This window comes from Chaetodon trifascialis, chromosome 11 (assembly GCF_039877785.1).
Source record: "Chaetodon trifascialis isolate fChaTrf1 chromosome 11, fChaTrf1.hap1, whole genome shotgun sequence".
Lineage (NCBI taxonomy): Eukaryota > Metazoa > Chordata > Actinopteri > Chaetodontiformes > Chaetodontidae > Chaetodon > Chaetodon trifascialis.
The window spans coordinates 4,940,001-4,957,132 of record NC_092066.1 but is presented as its reverse complement, the minus strand read 5'-3'; the positions used below and the strand labels follow the sequence as shown (position 1 = coordinate 4,957,132).

Sequence of the window (17,132 nt, the reverse complement as noted above, 5' to 3'; positions counted from 1 at the left end):
TATAAATTTACTGCACTCTCTGCACTCCCACGCTGTCATCAACAGCTGTACGAAATCATACAGGGCACACAACAACAACCTCTTATATGACATATTCCACGCACCAGCAACACCAGTTAAATCTGGACGTGTTCATATTATCTGTTCGTGCAAATATTCGAAACTTGCAGACTTTCCTCCGTCCACATCACGCCCTCATGTTCAGAGTATAAACAAGACAAGCAGAAGATTGAGAGACAGTATGTCAGGGATGAAGGGAGGAACCGCAGCACAGACAACTTGAGGATAAATAATGGACAGAGGGTGATGATGGATGGCTGATAAGCAGACAAAAAGAGACAAAGAGGACAACATGTTTATCAAACGCCGGTGTGTTTGTCACCGGAACCGTGCTCGCAAAAGGCTGCAAGGACAAAGAGAGCATTACCGACGGAAAGAGAGAGGGAGGAGGAAGGGATGAGAGGAGAGGAATAGAAGTGACAAACAACGGAGGGGGATCAGGGAAAGGCGTAAAGCGAGCGATGATGGAGCTGCAGTTTGGAAGGCGGAGGAGCGGGAAGTGAGAGGAGGGCGGGAGAGTGAGAGGCACTCTGACCTTTACTGAACCTGCAAATTAAATTCAGCTGAACACAAGATTCACATCACATGTCAGATCATCACTTGTGTGCATGTGTGTGTGTCTGTGTGTGTGTGGGCCAGCTGGATATGCGTGTGGGTGGATGTGTGTGTGTGATATGTCTGAGTGCTGTGTGTAGTTCTTTGTGGACTAATTTACAGTGCGATGAGAAATGTGATGTGTGGTTCAGGGCTGAAAGGGCACAAAGTATGCAAGCGCTAAAATCGAACATCTTCCGCCACTGCTCGCCGATGATACCCAGCTCTGTGACCCCTGACACCCCGCGGCCCATCAGGCCTAAAACTGCCTGAAGGAGCGGCTTGAGGACATCAAAAGCTGGACGTCTCTCAATTTCCTGCAGCCCCATGCTGCCAACCTTGGTCTTATCTTTGACTCTGCCCTAAAATGTGTTAAACAGATAAATACAATTGTCAAATCAGGCTTCAAAGCTGAAACCTGGACCTGGAAGAAGTCATCCATCCCTTCATATCCTCATGGATCAACTCCCTCTGCTCCGCTATCATCCAGTCAGCCATGTCCAGGAAACGAGCCCACACCATTCCTGGCTCCCAGTACGCCACTGAATCAATTTTAAGACCCTCCTGTTTGTTTTTAAAGCTCGCAACAGTCTGGCATGCCCCTTCTTATCGGACCCCCTTGGCCCCAGTGCCATCCCTAGACCTCTCTGTCCTCCAGCACTGGTGAAAGAGTCGAAACTTCGCGGTCACGGCCCCTAAACCCTGGAACAATCTCCCCTGTCTCTCTTAGATGGGCCCCTGAGCTCATTTAACTCTAAACCGACCGTTATTCTCTTGCATTTGCGTCCACCTGAATTATGCCCTCCAGTCTGTTTTATATAATGGACTGTCATTATTTCAGCTGTATAGCCTCTTAATGTTTTTTACTCTGTTTTATTGATTTTTTTTATATTTTTATTGCTCTTTGGCTTTTACCACTGCACAGCACTTGCAGTGCTCTATAAATAAACTTAACTAATGCAGTATTTTGCTGAGTATATATTTGTTAAAAAGTACATGCTGTTTTCACCCTCTGTGGGAGGGTTATGGAATAGGAATTCATGCAGGTAATGAAGGCTTTCATTCTTTTCTCGAGGAAAGAAACAGAACAGAAACAGAAAAATGTATTTCACATGATATTTGAGTCCTTGTAGAACCAAGATGTCTCTCTCACAGTTTGATTGACAGGTGGGGAGCAGACATACCAGTATCGAAGATATCAGATACTTGATGGATCGAGTCTTTATGTAATGATTGATAAAGATACAAAACTGTTTAAAAAATAAAAAATGGGATAATTATCAGATGGTTTTTTTTTTTTTTTTTTTTTTTTTACCCCCCGTATGCAGCTTTTGATTGACTCCTGAAGTACTGTATTTAAGTACTATTTTGAGATACTTGTACGTTGCTTGAGTAGTTACATTTGGTGCTACTTCATACTTTCTCTGCAGATTCTGATTATTTATTAGAAAAGTAACAAATAAATAACAAATAAATAATGTATTACTAGAGATAGCATCCAATAGTGTATTAATCTGTTAAAAGTAGCTCCAGCTGCAACATTAAAGGTGCAGTCAGCGATTGTGGGGACAGATTGGTGACGTTTGACCTCGACAGCCAAACAAGCGCTCCTTTCAGTGCTCCTTCAGAAGCTTTGCCCCCCAAAATTCATGGCCATCCATCGCCAAGGCAACAAGGCCAACAACTGGGCTAGCAGACCCAAAGATAAACAGGACGTAATCCAGAGCATCTGCTGCCCGAGGGAAAGGCAGTCAGTATATTACAACACGTCGTGTAAGAGAAGTAAAATATTTTCAAAAGGAAATCTCTCCGATGTTTTTAACTTTCATTGCCATCATGGTGTAGCTGCCTTCCTTGTGAGTGAGGGCGTGGAAGAGGGAGAGTAGCTGCAGTAGCCGAGGCCGGAGTGGAACTGGACTTTATTTTCCATTTGCAGAGCCAGGGCAGTGTCCGAATGCTGGATTTATTTTTTCAGCGCACACCAGAATGTCACTCGCTCCATTCTCCCAAATCCAAGAGAACCGAACCCAAACTGAACCCAACGGACAATCAAACGTGCCCATTCGAAGGCTAACCACACAGACAGAAAATTAAAAACATATATGTATTTTATATCTTGGCCTCTGCACGTCCTAGAAGTGGAGGTACAACCAGGCAGTGCTTGTTTTAAATGGCATGAAATGGTCTTATATCTCTGCAGCAGTATGTTATCCACCTCTCTATGATCTTTGTTTGGCCTGCTGTGTAATTTTCTTTGACGAAGCAGAAGCCAAGCCAGTAATAGTAGTCTGCAAACCAGCCGCAGCAGCCAGCATCCTGCACCCTCCGTCCACGTCCCTGCAAGCCGGAATTCCCAGTCCCTTCGCCATCATCTCTCATGAGAGTCGTCACATTTTACATAACGAGCTGCTTTGTTGTTATCTGCATTGACAACTAAATTAAAATGCTTCATATCTGCTGATTTCCCTGCATGGTTTTGGGCTGGTTTATGCTTCCCCGATGGCAAATTTTGTTTGATGTCCTCCTCCATCATTAGCGAGGCTACATGAATATTTACTGCCTGAAATGTAACAAATAGCCTACATGTTGCGTTCACGCATTGTCACGAAAATAAGAAACTCCAGCACTGAACAGGATGTAGCCCAACACAGACAGCAGGGCAGTAATTTTTATTTATTTTCACTCTGTATTTTAACTAAAAGACTTTGAAAAGCAACATGTCAAGTAGGCCGGCCCAGCAGACGTGACCGAACCCGACCCTGAACATCATTTCTAAAATTTCGTCCAAACCCAGGCTGGCCTGTCAGGCCCTGACGGGTCCTGTTGGCCTTGGGTCAGGTGTCCACACTCTAATACACACAGAGCTGACAGCTGGGGGGCAGATACTTGCTGAATTTGACAAAAAGTGCATTGAATTAGAATTGCTGACTGCACCTTTAAAGTGGCCAATAAATACAATCCAGTAATCTACTTTGTAACACTCGTCCTTTTGATATTTAAGGATATGTTAATGGAAATACTTGAGTCAAAATTGTACTTGTATTGAATATTTTTACGGTACAGTACACAGCAACTTCACATGCTGTATAATCAGACCTTGCTCCATCTTTAACAGATAAAAGTTAGTTACAGTCTGCAGTAATTTTTATGACTGAAATATGAATCACGGGCAAAGAGTAAGAGCTATCAGCAGCTGCAGTCATAAGATTTCAATACCAGCCGTCAGTGAGCCACAGCGGTCAAAAGCCTGTTTGAATATTTTGCCAAATGGGGTTGGAGGTCAGTGGAGAGGGACATTTTTGCTTTCTTCTTCTTCTCTCAGCCTCTTCTTTTTGCACTTCTGAGTTTCCTCTGAATGCAGAAAAAGGCTCTCCGTCTGTTGTGGTTTTGACCCTTTGACTCGCCTCACTTTTGGTTGCGTGTGATGTTTCCCCATCTTTGAAATGAAGTGTGTTCATGCGGTTACACTCACAGTAAGTCGTTCGGGATGTGCGTGTCGGCTTAAAATGTAAATGCGAATGTGCGTCTGCTTTTGTCAGCAGTGTGAGGGATTTTCTCTAATTCAGCATGATATACAGGACTCATTTTTGCCCAGATTGTCACTCACACGCCTCTTGGCTCTTAACTCTCTCTCTGTTCAGTGTTCATTCCCTTAATGTTAAAAAACCCCTACACTTTCCAGGCATAATAGCTTTTGTCAGGGTTCTTACAGTCAAAACTGAACCGAAACCGTAGCTGACTTATTCTCCTTCTTCACTTCACTTTGATCCCTGCAGCTCGGTGAAGCTGCAAGGCTTTTTTTTTCTCTCTCCCACTCCAGGATTTTTCTCCCCTGCCTTACCTCGGAGACCCTCTCCGATGCCGAGGGCCAGGCCGTCCTTGGTCCACTGGACGATGCCGCTGTAGTTGAAGACCACGCAGGACAGCACCACCCGTTCTCCCAGCACCACCGACTGGTCCGCGGGCTCCTGGGAGAAGCGGATGCACCACACTGCAACAAAGGGACAGAAAGGGAAATCAATTTCAAGTTCTTTTCATTGTGACCTGCCCATGAGCTGCCATCTTTTATTGCACTGTATCGAGCTACACAGTCCCTCTCCAGTCTTATCGACTTGTGCCTGTCCATAAGGTGGCTGTTGGGGTGATTTCTTATGTGTCTTTATTGTGTATATGGTGCTTTTATTGTCCTTTTTTATTACGTGTTTTTATTGTGAGTGTGTTTTAATATAAACCCTGTGCGGGTGAAATTTCTCTTGCAGGACAGCGAGGCTTTGAATTGAATTGCCGGCGTTTATGCACATATGCGCTGGCTGAATGGAGGGACACGGGAGAATTCGCAGATTTTATTTTAGAAAATCATTCCAATCACTTCTCTTTCTAACTGGACCCGCAGCTCACTTGCTCAGATTTGCATATTTGTCATTCTTCTGTGCCTTCTGCCTCCGTTTCGTCTCTCTCTTGCCCCCTTTTTAAGTTTTCCCTGGACTTTGCTGAGGCTTATGTGTGTCTCTGCGTGGGTATGTGTGAGTGTGTGCCTGCATGGATGTGTAAGTGCGCTTGTGTAGCAGGAACATCATTGCCAAGCTGTGATGCAGCCTGCTCTTTTTCATCACACAGTACAAAGGATTTTGCTTACACACACACATTCCCTCCAGCAAAATAAGCCTTTTGGCTATTGCAGTGCCACTAAAATACACGGATATATAAAAACTACAAGTGTAGCGCCGGCATACATTAACGCTCTCGCATAAAGAGAAAGTGTCAGGTGAGGAGGCGAGGCACTAACCCGGCGCTGTTTTCAGCCGTTTGCATCATCAGGTAAAATTGTTTCATATTCCAGAGAAAGTCTTGCAAGAAGGCGTGTTAATTAAGGCAGAGAAGGAGACTGTGGAGCCTTAGATGACACGCACACGCGCACGTGCACGAGCGCACACACAAACACACTGAATCTTACACAAACAGAAGCTGCTGCACGCAGGCAGTGTGGAATCACACCCAGTTTATGCACTCGTACGCACACACACCTCACTGAGTCACTCGCTCGCATGCACACTGAGTCACACAGCTGCGCGCACACACACACACGCACACACACACACACACACACACACACACACACACACACACACACTTCCACAGGTTGGTGTTTGTCTTCCCGTGGGCTATTCTGTTCTTGGATCATGGTTAAAACAATCCTATTAGCTAATTAAGGCAAAACTGGTTAATAAAAAGGAGGCCGTGGCTCTGAGGGACACGTCTCAGCGGGATTCAACCACAAAGGTGCAAACAACAGGGAGATTTACTGATTTGTCAGGAGGATTACACGACCTGTCATGTTATTTGTGCAGAAGGCTCCTTTAATGAAAACCGGAATCTTCAGACTTCGTAAGAAGCACTTTGATGTTTCATCAACTTTCCTTTTGAACACTGAATCAAGAAGACAACTGCTGTGAGCGGACGGCTGCGCTCTGCATCTGAAGTTAAAGGGAGAATCTGCCTTAAAACACTGAGCTGCCCTTGTTTTCCTTTGTTTTCTGTAGCTGTAGCCTTTCATTTGCGACCGTGAATCATTTTGTAATTCGGTGCTATACGTCTGGGGTCAGCTCAGCAAATTAAAGGGTTAAGGCTTCTTATTAGAGACACTTTGCTCCGATGTTTGAACAGTCAAATGAAATGAAATGTTTTTCAGAAACAAGAAGTTCTATTAAAACGGCCGTTCTCTCACACACACACACACACACACACACACACACACACACACACACACACACACACACACACACACACTCTGCGATTAGGGGTTCAGTGACTTTTCCGAGGACACTTTGACGTGCAGACTCGTCCTTAATGGACGGCCACTCCACCTCGTGAATCACATCAGACCCTAATGAGCGATGCAACTCTTACTTTGTCTCTACAAGACACAAAGACGAGATAAAATACACGATTAATGGCCGACAAGTCAAGAGGGGCGGCTCCTCTGCTTACATATACATTTAGTTTACGCATTTGAAGAGTTTGACAACCATGATGAAAGTGCCAAAGCAGACATTTTGTGTTTCCTAAAGCCTGGCAGTGAGCGCGATCAGGGTTTTCCCAGCCGGGAACTATGTGCATCTTTCTCTCTTTCAACTTCAGGAGTCAAAGACAAACAAAGGAGCTGAGACAAAACAGGGAAAATGGAAGCTGCTGCTGTTTCCTGCAGAGAAGAGGAAGAAGGAGCTGCTGGGATGTGATATCCTGCTGACATGAGTGATTTACATGTGGGTCATGTTATGCATGATTTATGCAAAATTAACAACTATTATGAGTAAGGACTCTCTTCTTCGTTTCTTCGTGTAAAACTCGGTGCAGAACAGCACGTGCTCTCCTGGGACAGACTGTAGAGTTATTGTATGCGTGTGTGTGTGTGTGTGTGTGTGTGTGTGTGTGTGTGTGTGTGTGTGTGTGTGTGTGTGAGCCACAGAGAAGAGAAGTAGTGACAGGAAGACGAAAAGGAGGAGACAGAGAACATTTCTGTTTGTGTGTTGTGATACATGAATGTGCATGGATGTGTGTGTGTTTATCCGTGTTTATGTGTGTGTGTGTGTGTGTGTGTGTGTGTGTGTGGCCTGTCAGCCTGCAGCAGGGACTCAGATCACGGAGGAGAGAGCCGCACTGACAGAGAACAGAGATGTAATTAACCCTACGGGATACCCACCCTCCTTCTCCCCCCAACACACACACACACACACACACACACACACACACACACACACACACACACACACACACACACACACACACACACACACACACACACACACACACACTTTCCCCCTCCACTTTCATATTCCCTGTCCATTTCCTCTTCCATGTACTCCTTCCTTCCTTCCTTCCTTCCTTCCTTCCTTCCTTCCTTCCTTCCTTCCTTCCTTCCTTCCTTCCTTCCTTCCTTCACTTCTTCTTCTCCTCTTTTCTGTCTTGCTCTCTCTTTCCAGGGGTTTACCCACCCATATCTCTCTCTTTGCCTCTTTTTTAACTTTGTCTCTCCCACCAATCCCCTTTTTATCAATTCATTCTTCCTCTTTCCATCCTAATTCCTCTTCCTCTCTCTCTCTTCCTCACCTCTCTACCTCTAGTTCCCCAGAATCCCTCCTCTTCCTTCTTTATCTCCATATTCCAACATTTCTTCCTGTTTTCCTGTCATTCTCACTCTTTCCCACTCCGTTTCCTCTTTCTATGCCTGCAGTTGTTTGCGTCTGTGCCTCCTTCCTCCTTTCTTTCCTCCTCTTCATCCTTACCGCCCTGCATCATTACCCTGAGGGATGACACTAGGTATATCTCCTCTTCCCCTCTCCCCCTCTCATTGCATAATGACCCAGTGGTACAATAGAGGGAGCTTCACAATAACAGCCCCAGTGTCCAAACATATTATCCTTAATGTCTTTAATATCTCTTCTTCGCTTTGTCCTTTTTTTTTCAGACGGAGCTTTATTAAGCATTTTTATGAGTACAGTCTAACTAATCTTCTGTCCATTAACGTTTAAGTATAAAGTACTCGTGGCTTACTGTAAGTCTTCTGTATATTTCTGTCTACATGAGCTCAAGTATATATTGACAGTAAAGCCATTTGTCTAAAGTTTAACTTCATCAGACTTAAAGAAAAGTCTGGGTTTAGTCGTGCATTCATGCAGGCAATTAGTCATTTCTGGGTTTGAATCTGCCATCAAAATGTTTATGGGCAACACGCCTGCCGCGTTTCATCGTGTTGCGTCAGTTACTGCAGGTAGCACACAGCGATTATTCCATACAGACGAAACCAAACGGCAAAATACGTCGCTGGTCATCGTCCTCAAAATGCTTTTCAGACCTGATGCGTTGCAAAAACTCTCTTGTGAGTTTGTGAGATAGTCTTACGTTTCGGTTTAAATCTAGTCTGACTTGTTTTGAGAGTAAACTGGATTATCTAGGCCTCGAGTGGACGTCACCTGTCCTGACTTTACAGCACTTTTATTTGGGGTTCTGATCAGCGAGAGACAAGGAGCATGTTATGTTAAGTGTTATGTTAAGCTCTGAAGTTTGAAGACAGTTTCAAATTTTAATCTTCTGGCTTGCGTGACGGTTTGTTCTCAACCTTATCTTTGGACAAAATACCTGATTTTTCATCATCTTGTCACATTCCATTAAGAACCACAGTGCGTCAGATGGTTTAAGGCCCATTCAGTACAATCAAAAGCTACAATTTTAGCCCAATCTTCCGACCTGACACCCCTCTGTGATGATGTCAATGATACAGCACGTATCACGCTGTGCATCAAACAGCAACGGTTACACAGGCTGGACTCCAATAAAACGAGGCAGATGCTTCATGAAAAAGGACATTGAAGAACTAACTGTATTACATTTTCTATTATGATAATTAGAAAGTGCTGTTAATTAACATATCTGGCAAGACAACAAAAATGCAAATCGTACCAGTATTTAATATTTTGTCTGCGATGATATCCAATCTCGTGGTGGTGAATACAGCATTATCTCCCTTTCTTCTTCTTCTTTTTTTAAATCTAACAGTGCATCATTGAAGTGAGGAGAAGATCACGGTCTTGGTTTAATAAAGAAAAAGTCTGCGGTGACTAGAGATACAACGCGCAGCCTTAACCAAAGTGCGTTTGTTTCCTAAAGTTAACCACAGACAGGAGCCTGGATGCAAACCCTGGACTCTGTCCCCGTCCTGGACTTTGGTGACTGTCTGCGACGCTCACGGGGTCGCTGACAGAAGTGAATTTTATGAAGTAGCTTCACATTTTCCAAGGTGTTTTAATCAATTTCAATACTGATCCATCAATCATACTTTGCTCTTGTTGAGACTGAGGTATATGTGAAGGCACAGAACTCTGAAAAAGACTCTGTAAAACATAAAAAAGTCAGTCGACACTTTAGTTCCTGGACATCTTGCCATCTCATCAGACAGTCACATTATTCATTGAAGAATGAGCCCATTGTTGCCTGAGAGCTGAAAGGCCTCTAATATGGCCACCAGAGGCCAAATACAATCTCCTGCCAGCAAATCACTCCTGTGTAGAAATGAAAGGACAGTTTGTGAGGTTTGTAACCCTAAACTGCAGCCCCCCACACCCTGAAGCCTTCATCCTCCTAACCCCCGCCCCCGAAAACTGCCACGCTGACCCCCTCCGTGTATTCATGTCCCGGCTCTGCCTCGAGGCTACAGCTCGCTCCCATTTCAACTACTGCACACCACTCTGAGGCAGGAGAGAGCATGCTGTGACTGAGTGTGTGCGTGTGTGCGTGTGCGTGTGTGTGTGTGTGCGTATTGTCTGTGTTTACACGCATGCCTGCATACATATCTGTCACTGTTGTGTTGTGTATGTCGTGTGCATATATTTGCCATTTCTGAAAAGGCAGCAAAGGGCAAAGTGTGGAAAGGAGAGTAAAAAAAAAAGGTGTTTGCATGAGAGAGAGAAAAGAGTGAAAAGTGCATGTGTGTGTGTGTGTGTGTGTGTGTGTGCGCGAGGGAAGGGGGGGCATGAAGATACAACAGAGACAAGCAAGGGAAGGAAATGTAAAGATGGAGAGACACATAAGAATCAGTAGGAAGTGTTTTACTCATGAAGTTCAATGGAAATGTGGAGATTCATTAAAATCATCCTTCCTCAAAAATCCTCAGCAAAGTTGTGACGCTTCTCAAAGTGGAAGATGTTTTTGTTGTTAAGGCCTTTTCTGATAATGACTGATGCAGGATCTGTCCCGCTGCACAAGCGGTCAGAAGAGCTTTTGGACCTGATAGCTGAGCTTTCTTTGTTTGGTGCGTTACATTATTCCTTTGGTTTCGCCTGTGGAGTCAAACATGGAAGACACTGTCAACTCTTTTTTCACTTCACTTTTTTTTGCATACATCTTTTCAAGTTTTCAGCGCTTCAGTTCCATGAAATGACCTCATTCACATTGTTCTTTATAATACTACATTTCTGGGCAGCCCCCATTAAATTGAACGGGGCGATGTGTTGATGCAGCGGGGGTGCAGACCACAGAAAATGCTTCACCAAGCTTGATAAATTATGCTAAAATGTTTTCGAGTCTTCAGACTCAAATGAGTTTTCCTGGAGTGTGTTAGAACAAACATGAAATCATCTTCTCTTCCCTCTTCTCACGTTTAACGGATCAGATCAAACGGCGTACCTGTGACCCAGGCACGAGCGTGCAGGAGCCTTTTAGGGACTCAATCACAATCATTTGCAAAGATGCCGCCACAGTTTCTGCACGTAGGCAGGACTCGCAAATTGCTTTTGCGCCCCGGGATCTGAAACGCTGCCTCCGTCGAAGCGGCTCCTTCTTTTTTTTTTTTGTCTTTTCAATCTTGACGCCTACTTCAAGATGAGAGAAAAACGCAAGCTGGGAAAAGTGTTGCATAAAAGACTGTCATCACATGACAGCAAGGAAAGGCTAGATTCATCAGATACAGAATCAGAGACAGTGGACGGGCACGCAACCAGCACTGAATTAATTGGTGTTTGCTATTTGAATGTTTCCGCTGTATTTGGCGTGTATTCAGGGTCCATTCAGGCCTGCGGTGGGCTACACACACACACACACACACACACACACACACACACACACACACACACACACAAAATTAGTACAGAAAAGTAAACTGAGTTCTGCGTCACATTACAAAGCCATGTGTCCCTGCGGTCATTTACAAACATAAGTCAGAATACCGCGACCTGTTTGTTTCTGATTGGCCGTGAGGGACGACGGCATCATTCCTGTGGGACGACGTGTTTACTGCGGCCCTGTTTATTTGAATGTTTGTGGAAATATCATTCATGTAACACTTATACGCCCCGAGCACGCAGCATGAAGCTGACAGAGACGAACACGAGAGCAGACAGAGAGACAGAGGAGGACTGAGTGAGACAGACACAGAGGGACGGACACGGGGATCATAACTTCGTCACCGCGTCCCAGCTCGCTCTGTGTTTGCTGTAAACAGCAGCTCAGTGATTTCCCAGTGTCCCCCTCGCCGCCAAACGCTGCTTTTATTCCCCCTCACAAACACTTCCAGCAGAACAGAGGAGCAGCGTGACGTCGACTGCAGAGGAGACGCCGAGCAAACCGAGCAGTTATTGGAAATCACACGCGCATGCACGCACGCACGCACGCACGCACGCACGCACGCACGCACGCACGCACGCACGCACACACACACACACACACACACACACACACACACACACACACACACACACACACACACACACACACACACACACACACACACACACACACAAACTCATCCAGGGGCAATTACTGACGTGTGGATGCAGAAACACACACTCTCACAAACACACTGCACACAGTCACACAGGCAACTGCATGCATGATTCACAAGCACACAAACACACACAAAAACTACGGTCAGGACAATTACCAAACTGCACATACACACACACACACACACACACACACACACACACACACACACACACACACACACTTATTGGACAAACTTACACAAATGCCTGCAGAGCTGAATGCACTCTCAAATCTAAACTGTGTGCACTCACACACAGATATACTCAATTACACTCCAAAAAACAGTGCGAGACGGCACGGCTGGATGCAAACACACAGATATCCTCCACTGCCAACACGCACATACTGTACTGTGCTGCACATGCACACACACACACACACACACACACACACACACACACACACACACACACACACACACACACACACACACACTTAGACGTGGGCACATTTTAAGACTGACATTGCTGGGACACACAACTTTAAGGATTACATCTGATCATTCGGCCTCTCTGCTTGTCTCTGTCTTAATTAAATTCTTTTGCTCATTTTATTCTAGTTTATTACAGTTTGGCTCACATTTTCATCGTTTTGTCCATCATTTCCAAAAGTATCTGCTGAGATCTGGGATCACAGCAACATCTCTGCAGCAGCAAAGTCATGGAGCGTGGAACCAGAGCGATCAGGTGACTCAGCCGGATCGTGTAGACCATTTTGTTTTGGGTGAGTTTCCACAGGGACGCTGTGCACACGCAGCTACATTAAGCACGATGGTTGACCGACAGCACCAGGACTCCTTTTTCCAAAATTCAAAATCTGTCTGCCTCACTGTGTGAAACCAGTGAGAAATTTCATAATGACATTGATGCAGAAAATGCCTTTAATGTGAATTTGTGTCTTCATGTCGATGAGGTTTCACTTAAAAGCATCTGCAGACGGACACAGATCCGTCGTACCGGATCGGTGCACCTCGACAGAGTTTGGGTTTAACCTTCATTTTCTCTCCCTAATAAGTTTAACTAAGCTGCAGGTTTGTTTACAACCTGCCTGATCGTCTGGCTGCTCGACTTTCCCGCCCAGTCTGACGTCTTTTCACTAAATTCTCCACGTTCCCAGATCCCAGCTGCCAACTTGGTGTGTGCAATGATTTTACAAATAGACGTTTGCATCTATGAAGACTGTTGTTTTCACGCACCCTAAATGGCATTTAAAGCCTCAGTTTGGACCAAGCACCATACATTTGAGCCATAGTTTATTAGTAATGTGTGTGACAATTTGTGCAATTTGCAATCTGTGTGTAAGCAGTGTGCACAATTTGCTTTTTGGAAAAAGGCCCCTCGCAGGTTCTTTGTTGTCTCACACACACACACACAGAATGATGTGAAGTTCAGCTCTGTAGAAAGGAACGGGGTCTAATCATTACTGTACTGCAACCAGCCAGATTATGCTGCTGTGGACTTCAAACAACTGGGTTGTGTTGGTTGACTATTTTCCGGAAAGCAGGCAGGAGAGACACACACACACACAGTGTACACACACTCGCAAACACACACAAAAACACACACACACACATACACACTCTTGCAGCAATCCCTCCCCTCTCTTCCTATCTGCTTTTCCCTGAAGCTCTCTCTCAGTCTCTCTAATTGACTTCTGCTTTCTTACATTTCATTTCATCTCTTATTTCAGTTTTATTTCCCTCTTTTTTATGATCCCCACTGTCTTCAATTATTCATACCTCTCTCTTTCTCCCTCTGATTTCTTTCCATCTGGTCCTGGTGATGTTTAATTCACCTCTTCATTTGGAGGAGGGGGGCGGCTGCTGCTGTGCACTGTTAATTGGTTTTTAAGAGCGGTAAGTACACACACATGTACGCACACTCGCGTTTGCACATACCCACTTGCACACACATGCACAAACGCACACACATGCACACACTCCTCTCCCTCTGCTGTCAGAGCACACTGTACATGTCTGCTGGCATTAACATCATCAAATGAGCACGGAGTGAAAAAGCATGTGAGAAGAGGAGGGCAATTGTGTGTGTGTGTGTGTGTGTGTGTGTGTGTGTGTGTGTGTGTGTGTGTGTGTGTGTGTGTAGTTCGGGGGGTTTGTGTGTATGTATGTTTTTTGGTGCATGTGAGAGCCAGTGCGTATGAGTGAGCAGGTCAATGCTGTGAATGTTGCATTCGATAAAAATTAGACCAAGTGCATGGATGAATGTGTGTGTGTGTGTGTGTGTGTGTGTGTGTGTGTGTGTGTGTGTGTGTGTGTGTGTGTGTGTGTGTGTGTGTGTGTGTTTTTGTATTTCTATCTTTGTCAGGACCCACTGGTGACTTTGTGGACAGTCCCGCCTCAGACAGTTTGGCCTGTTTTCACTTCATCAAAGGGCTGTTCGGGAGTTTAGACTTGGTTTTAGGGCTAAGATTAAAATCAGGTTTAGATTAAGGTCTATGTGAGGGGTGGGCATGTAGCTGTGATGGGTCCTTACAAGTATAGAAATACAAAGTGCATGTGTGGTGAAGGCGTGCAGTGGAATGTAAACCTACTAATCAATTAACTATCAATCAATCTAAGTTAGCTTAACCTGTGTCCAAGCATTGTTCAAATCTGACATTATCTCTATTTTAAGATCGGCCCAAATCTAAAGGTTTCCACAGATATTAAACATCTTTAAACACATAAAAAATGTGCATAAAATATTAGTAAATTCTCTCCATTGGATGCATAGAGGCAGCCATAATAAAAGATGTCCGCAATGAGGCTCTGGAAGGAGTGGGTAGACAATTCATCACATCCTGGAATAATGTGGGGAGAAATGGTTTTCCTAAGTTTCTTAAAGAGGGAATTTAAGAGGAACAGCACAGAGTTCAGGCCAAATATGTGTGTGTGTGTGTCAATGCGTGACATCAGAGAGAACTCAGACGTATAAGTGCTTACAGTACGTGAGCAAGTGAGTGACTTACAAGTGAATGTCTGCAAGTATCTTCTGTGTGTGTATATATGTGTGTGTGTGTGTGTGTGTGTTCTCAGACAACGCCGCAGCCACATCATTAGCCACATCCTCTGACTCCAACCTGGACGTCGGATCAGAGGAATGGAATTAAGTCGGGAGCAGATTAGTCATTATCCAAATAACGACCTCGCTCGGCAGTGGCTGCGCGATTTCCCCTTCAATAAGAATTGGTGATGTGAACTCCACTGAGGCAGAGGAGATGAGATTCTGCTGTGAAGTGAAACGGTGAAGAGAGGAATAACCTCGCTGTAGCCCTGTGAACAAGAGGACAAAAAACTCTGCTGCAAACAGGAGACGAGGGTGCTTTAATCTTAATGATGATGAAAAAAGCCAAAAAAACCCGAGCTGCTGCTCACACGGATGAAATGTTCATACGGCGTAATCTAATTGTTAATAAGTTAGAGTGGTAATGAGTGGATTTTCAGGGAGTTACTGCAGCAACGCAGCATGAACAAGAGCTGGGCTGCCTTCCAAGAGCTGAATGTAAATGTCAGGTTTTATGCTCACTCGAGGTAAAAAAGAAAGGTCTGCAGGTTAAAAAGTTCTTTGTGAGGGGCTCCATGTAAACCGTGACCTCCCGGAGAAAAACAAACGTACGTGTTGTCTGTAGCTGCGGCCGCCGCCTTGCAGTATGCAAAGTGCACTCCATGATTCCCATCTCGAAAATGAAAGCATGAAATATCACTTAAACTATCCAACACGAAGGCGCGATAACAACTTGCCAAACAGGAATCAGTTCTTGAAAGTCTGTGTGGAAATTCAATTTATTTTCTTCAATGCGGCTGATGGAAACACACCTAATTTGCATTTTAGTTTTTCCCCTGCATTTCAAAAATTCACTTTAAATTCCCTTCCCTTCCCACGACGACTGGCTGACATTTTTCTTGCAGTTCCCACTCTTCTTAATGCACAGATATAATAGAGCTGCATTGAGAGGGGGTGAACGCTTGCCAAAGCCGTGCGTTGGAGGCCCTTTTTTGTCAGAACTTCACAGCCAAGCAGCATTCAACATTCATATTTTTTTTCTCTGATGTAAGCGCAAGATACTTCAGCTCCTACAGACTTTGAAGATCTGATCTTGCTCTTGCAAAGAATGTAAAATATGAAAAAAGGCCTTTCAGGTCTGTATGTGCTCATTTGGATTCTGTCACACGCTGCACTGTATGTTTTAGATCGGGCATGTGGAGCTGTAGTTTAATCTAAGAGCAGTGTGTTAAGCCAATACTTGAGAGTTTGAACCTTTCAATCATCCTAATTTTCAGGCCTGTAGAGCAAACTTATTGACAATATTAGGCTTGTGTGTTTGACATTCACTTCGTCCTGTCCAGGGTGCTCCAGGGTTAGCGCTTCCCAGAGTTTCCCAGAGATCAACCAATTGAATTGTGTCGTGGTACCGCGATATCACCTGATTTCCAAGTTTGTCTTCAGGGGACGGGGCTCTCTTTGCTCTAACAATTAGGCTGACTGAAGTTAGTCTTTGAGAAGGAAAAAAAAAAAAAACATTTTGTGAAATTTGCTGCAGGGACAGAATTAAGGTAATAGGCTGGATCACTGCTCTAAATGGAAACGGTCTTTATCTTACTCTCAGCACAGCTGCGGCCTCTCAAAGCAGAGACGCTCTGACAGAACGGCAGAGCTCACACGCTTGCATAAGTGCTCGCCACCATCTCGCTTGTTCTCGGAAAAACCTGACTGTAAACAACCGGGAAGCCCGGGTGGAGCTGAGGTGGGACAAGCAACCAGCAACCACCATGGCTCCGTGTTAAAACAGCCTCTTTCCAGGCATCCGTATTATCTGTATCTGATGAAAGAGGTGTGCTTCACTTTAATCAATACAGCTGTCCACACCTGCTGAGGAACAACACGCACTTCACTTGTTCCTGCTCAACTGTGAACTGAAGCATATTCTGCTGCTGCTGCTGACGTGAGGAAGCCGGTGTGGACCGAGTGTAAGACGCCTGTCAATCAAACTTTCTGTCAAGCACATTTCTCCTTAATGTCTTCTTAAACAACATATTTTCAACATGTGAAAATCAGCTCCTGAGAAGTTGTGAACAAATCTCCTTTGACTTTCTATCCCTTTCCACCAAGAAGCTCAGATTTCTCTCCTTAACTTCAATACAGTCTAATGCTGCAGGTCTCATT

At 44.7% G+C, this 17,132-nt stretch overlaps 1 protein-coding gene across 2 annotated transcripts in view; it reads right to left on the bottom strand.

Annotated features, from left to right (window-relative positions):
* kirrel1b (kirre like nephrin family adhesion molecule 1b) overlaps positions 1-17,132 on the bottom strand; it is a 67,017-nt gene that overhangs the window by 21,952 nt on the left and 27,933 nt on the right. For both annotated transcript variants that reach the window (XM_070973761.1, XM_070973762.1), the window contains exon 2: positions 4,496-4,645. In XM_070973761.1, the coding sequence (XP_070829862.1) occupies positions 4,496-4,645 (150 nt within the window). The remainder of the gene's footprint in view (positions 1-4,495; positions 4,646-17,132) is intronic.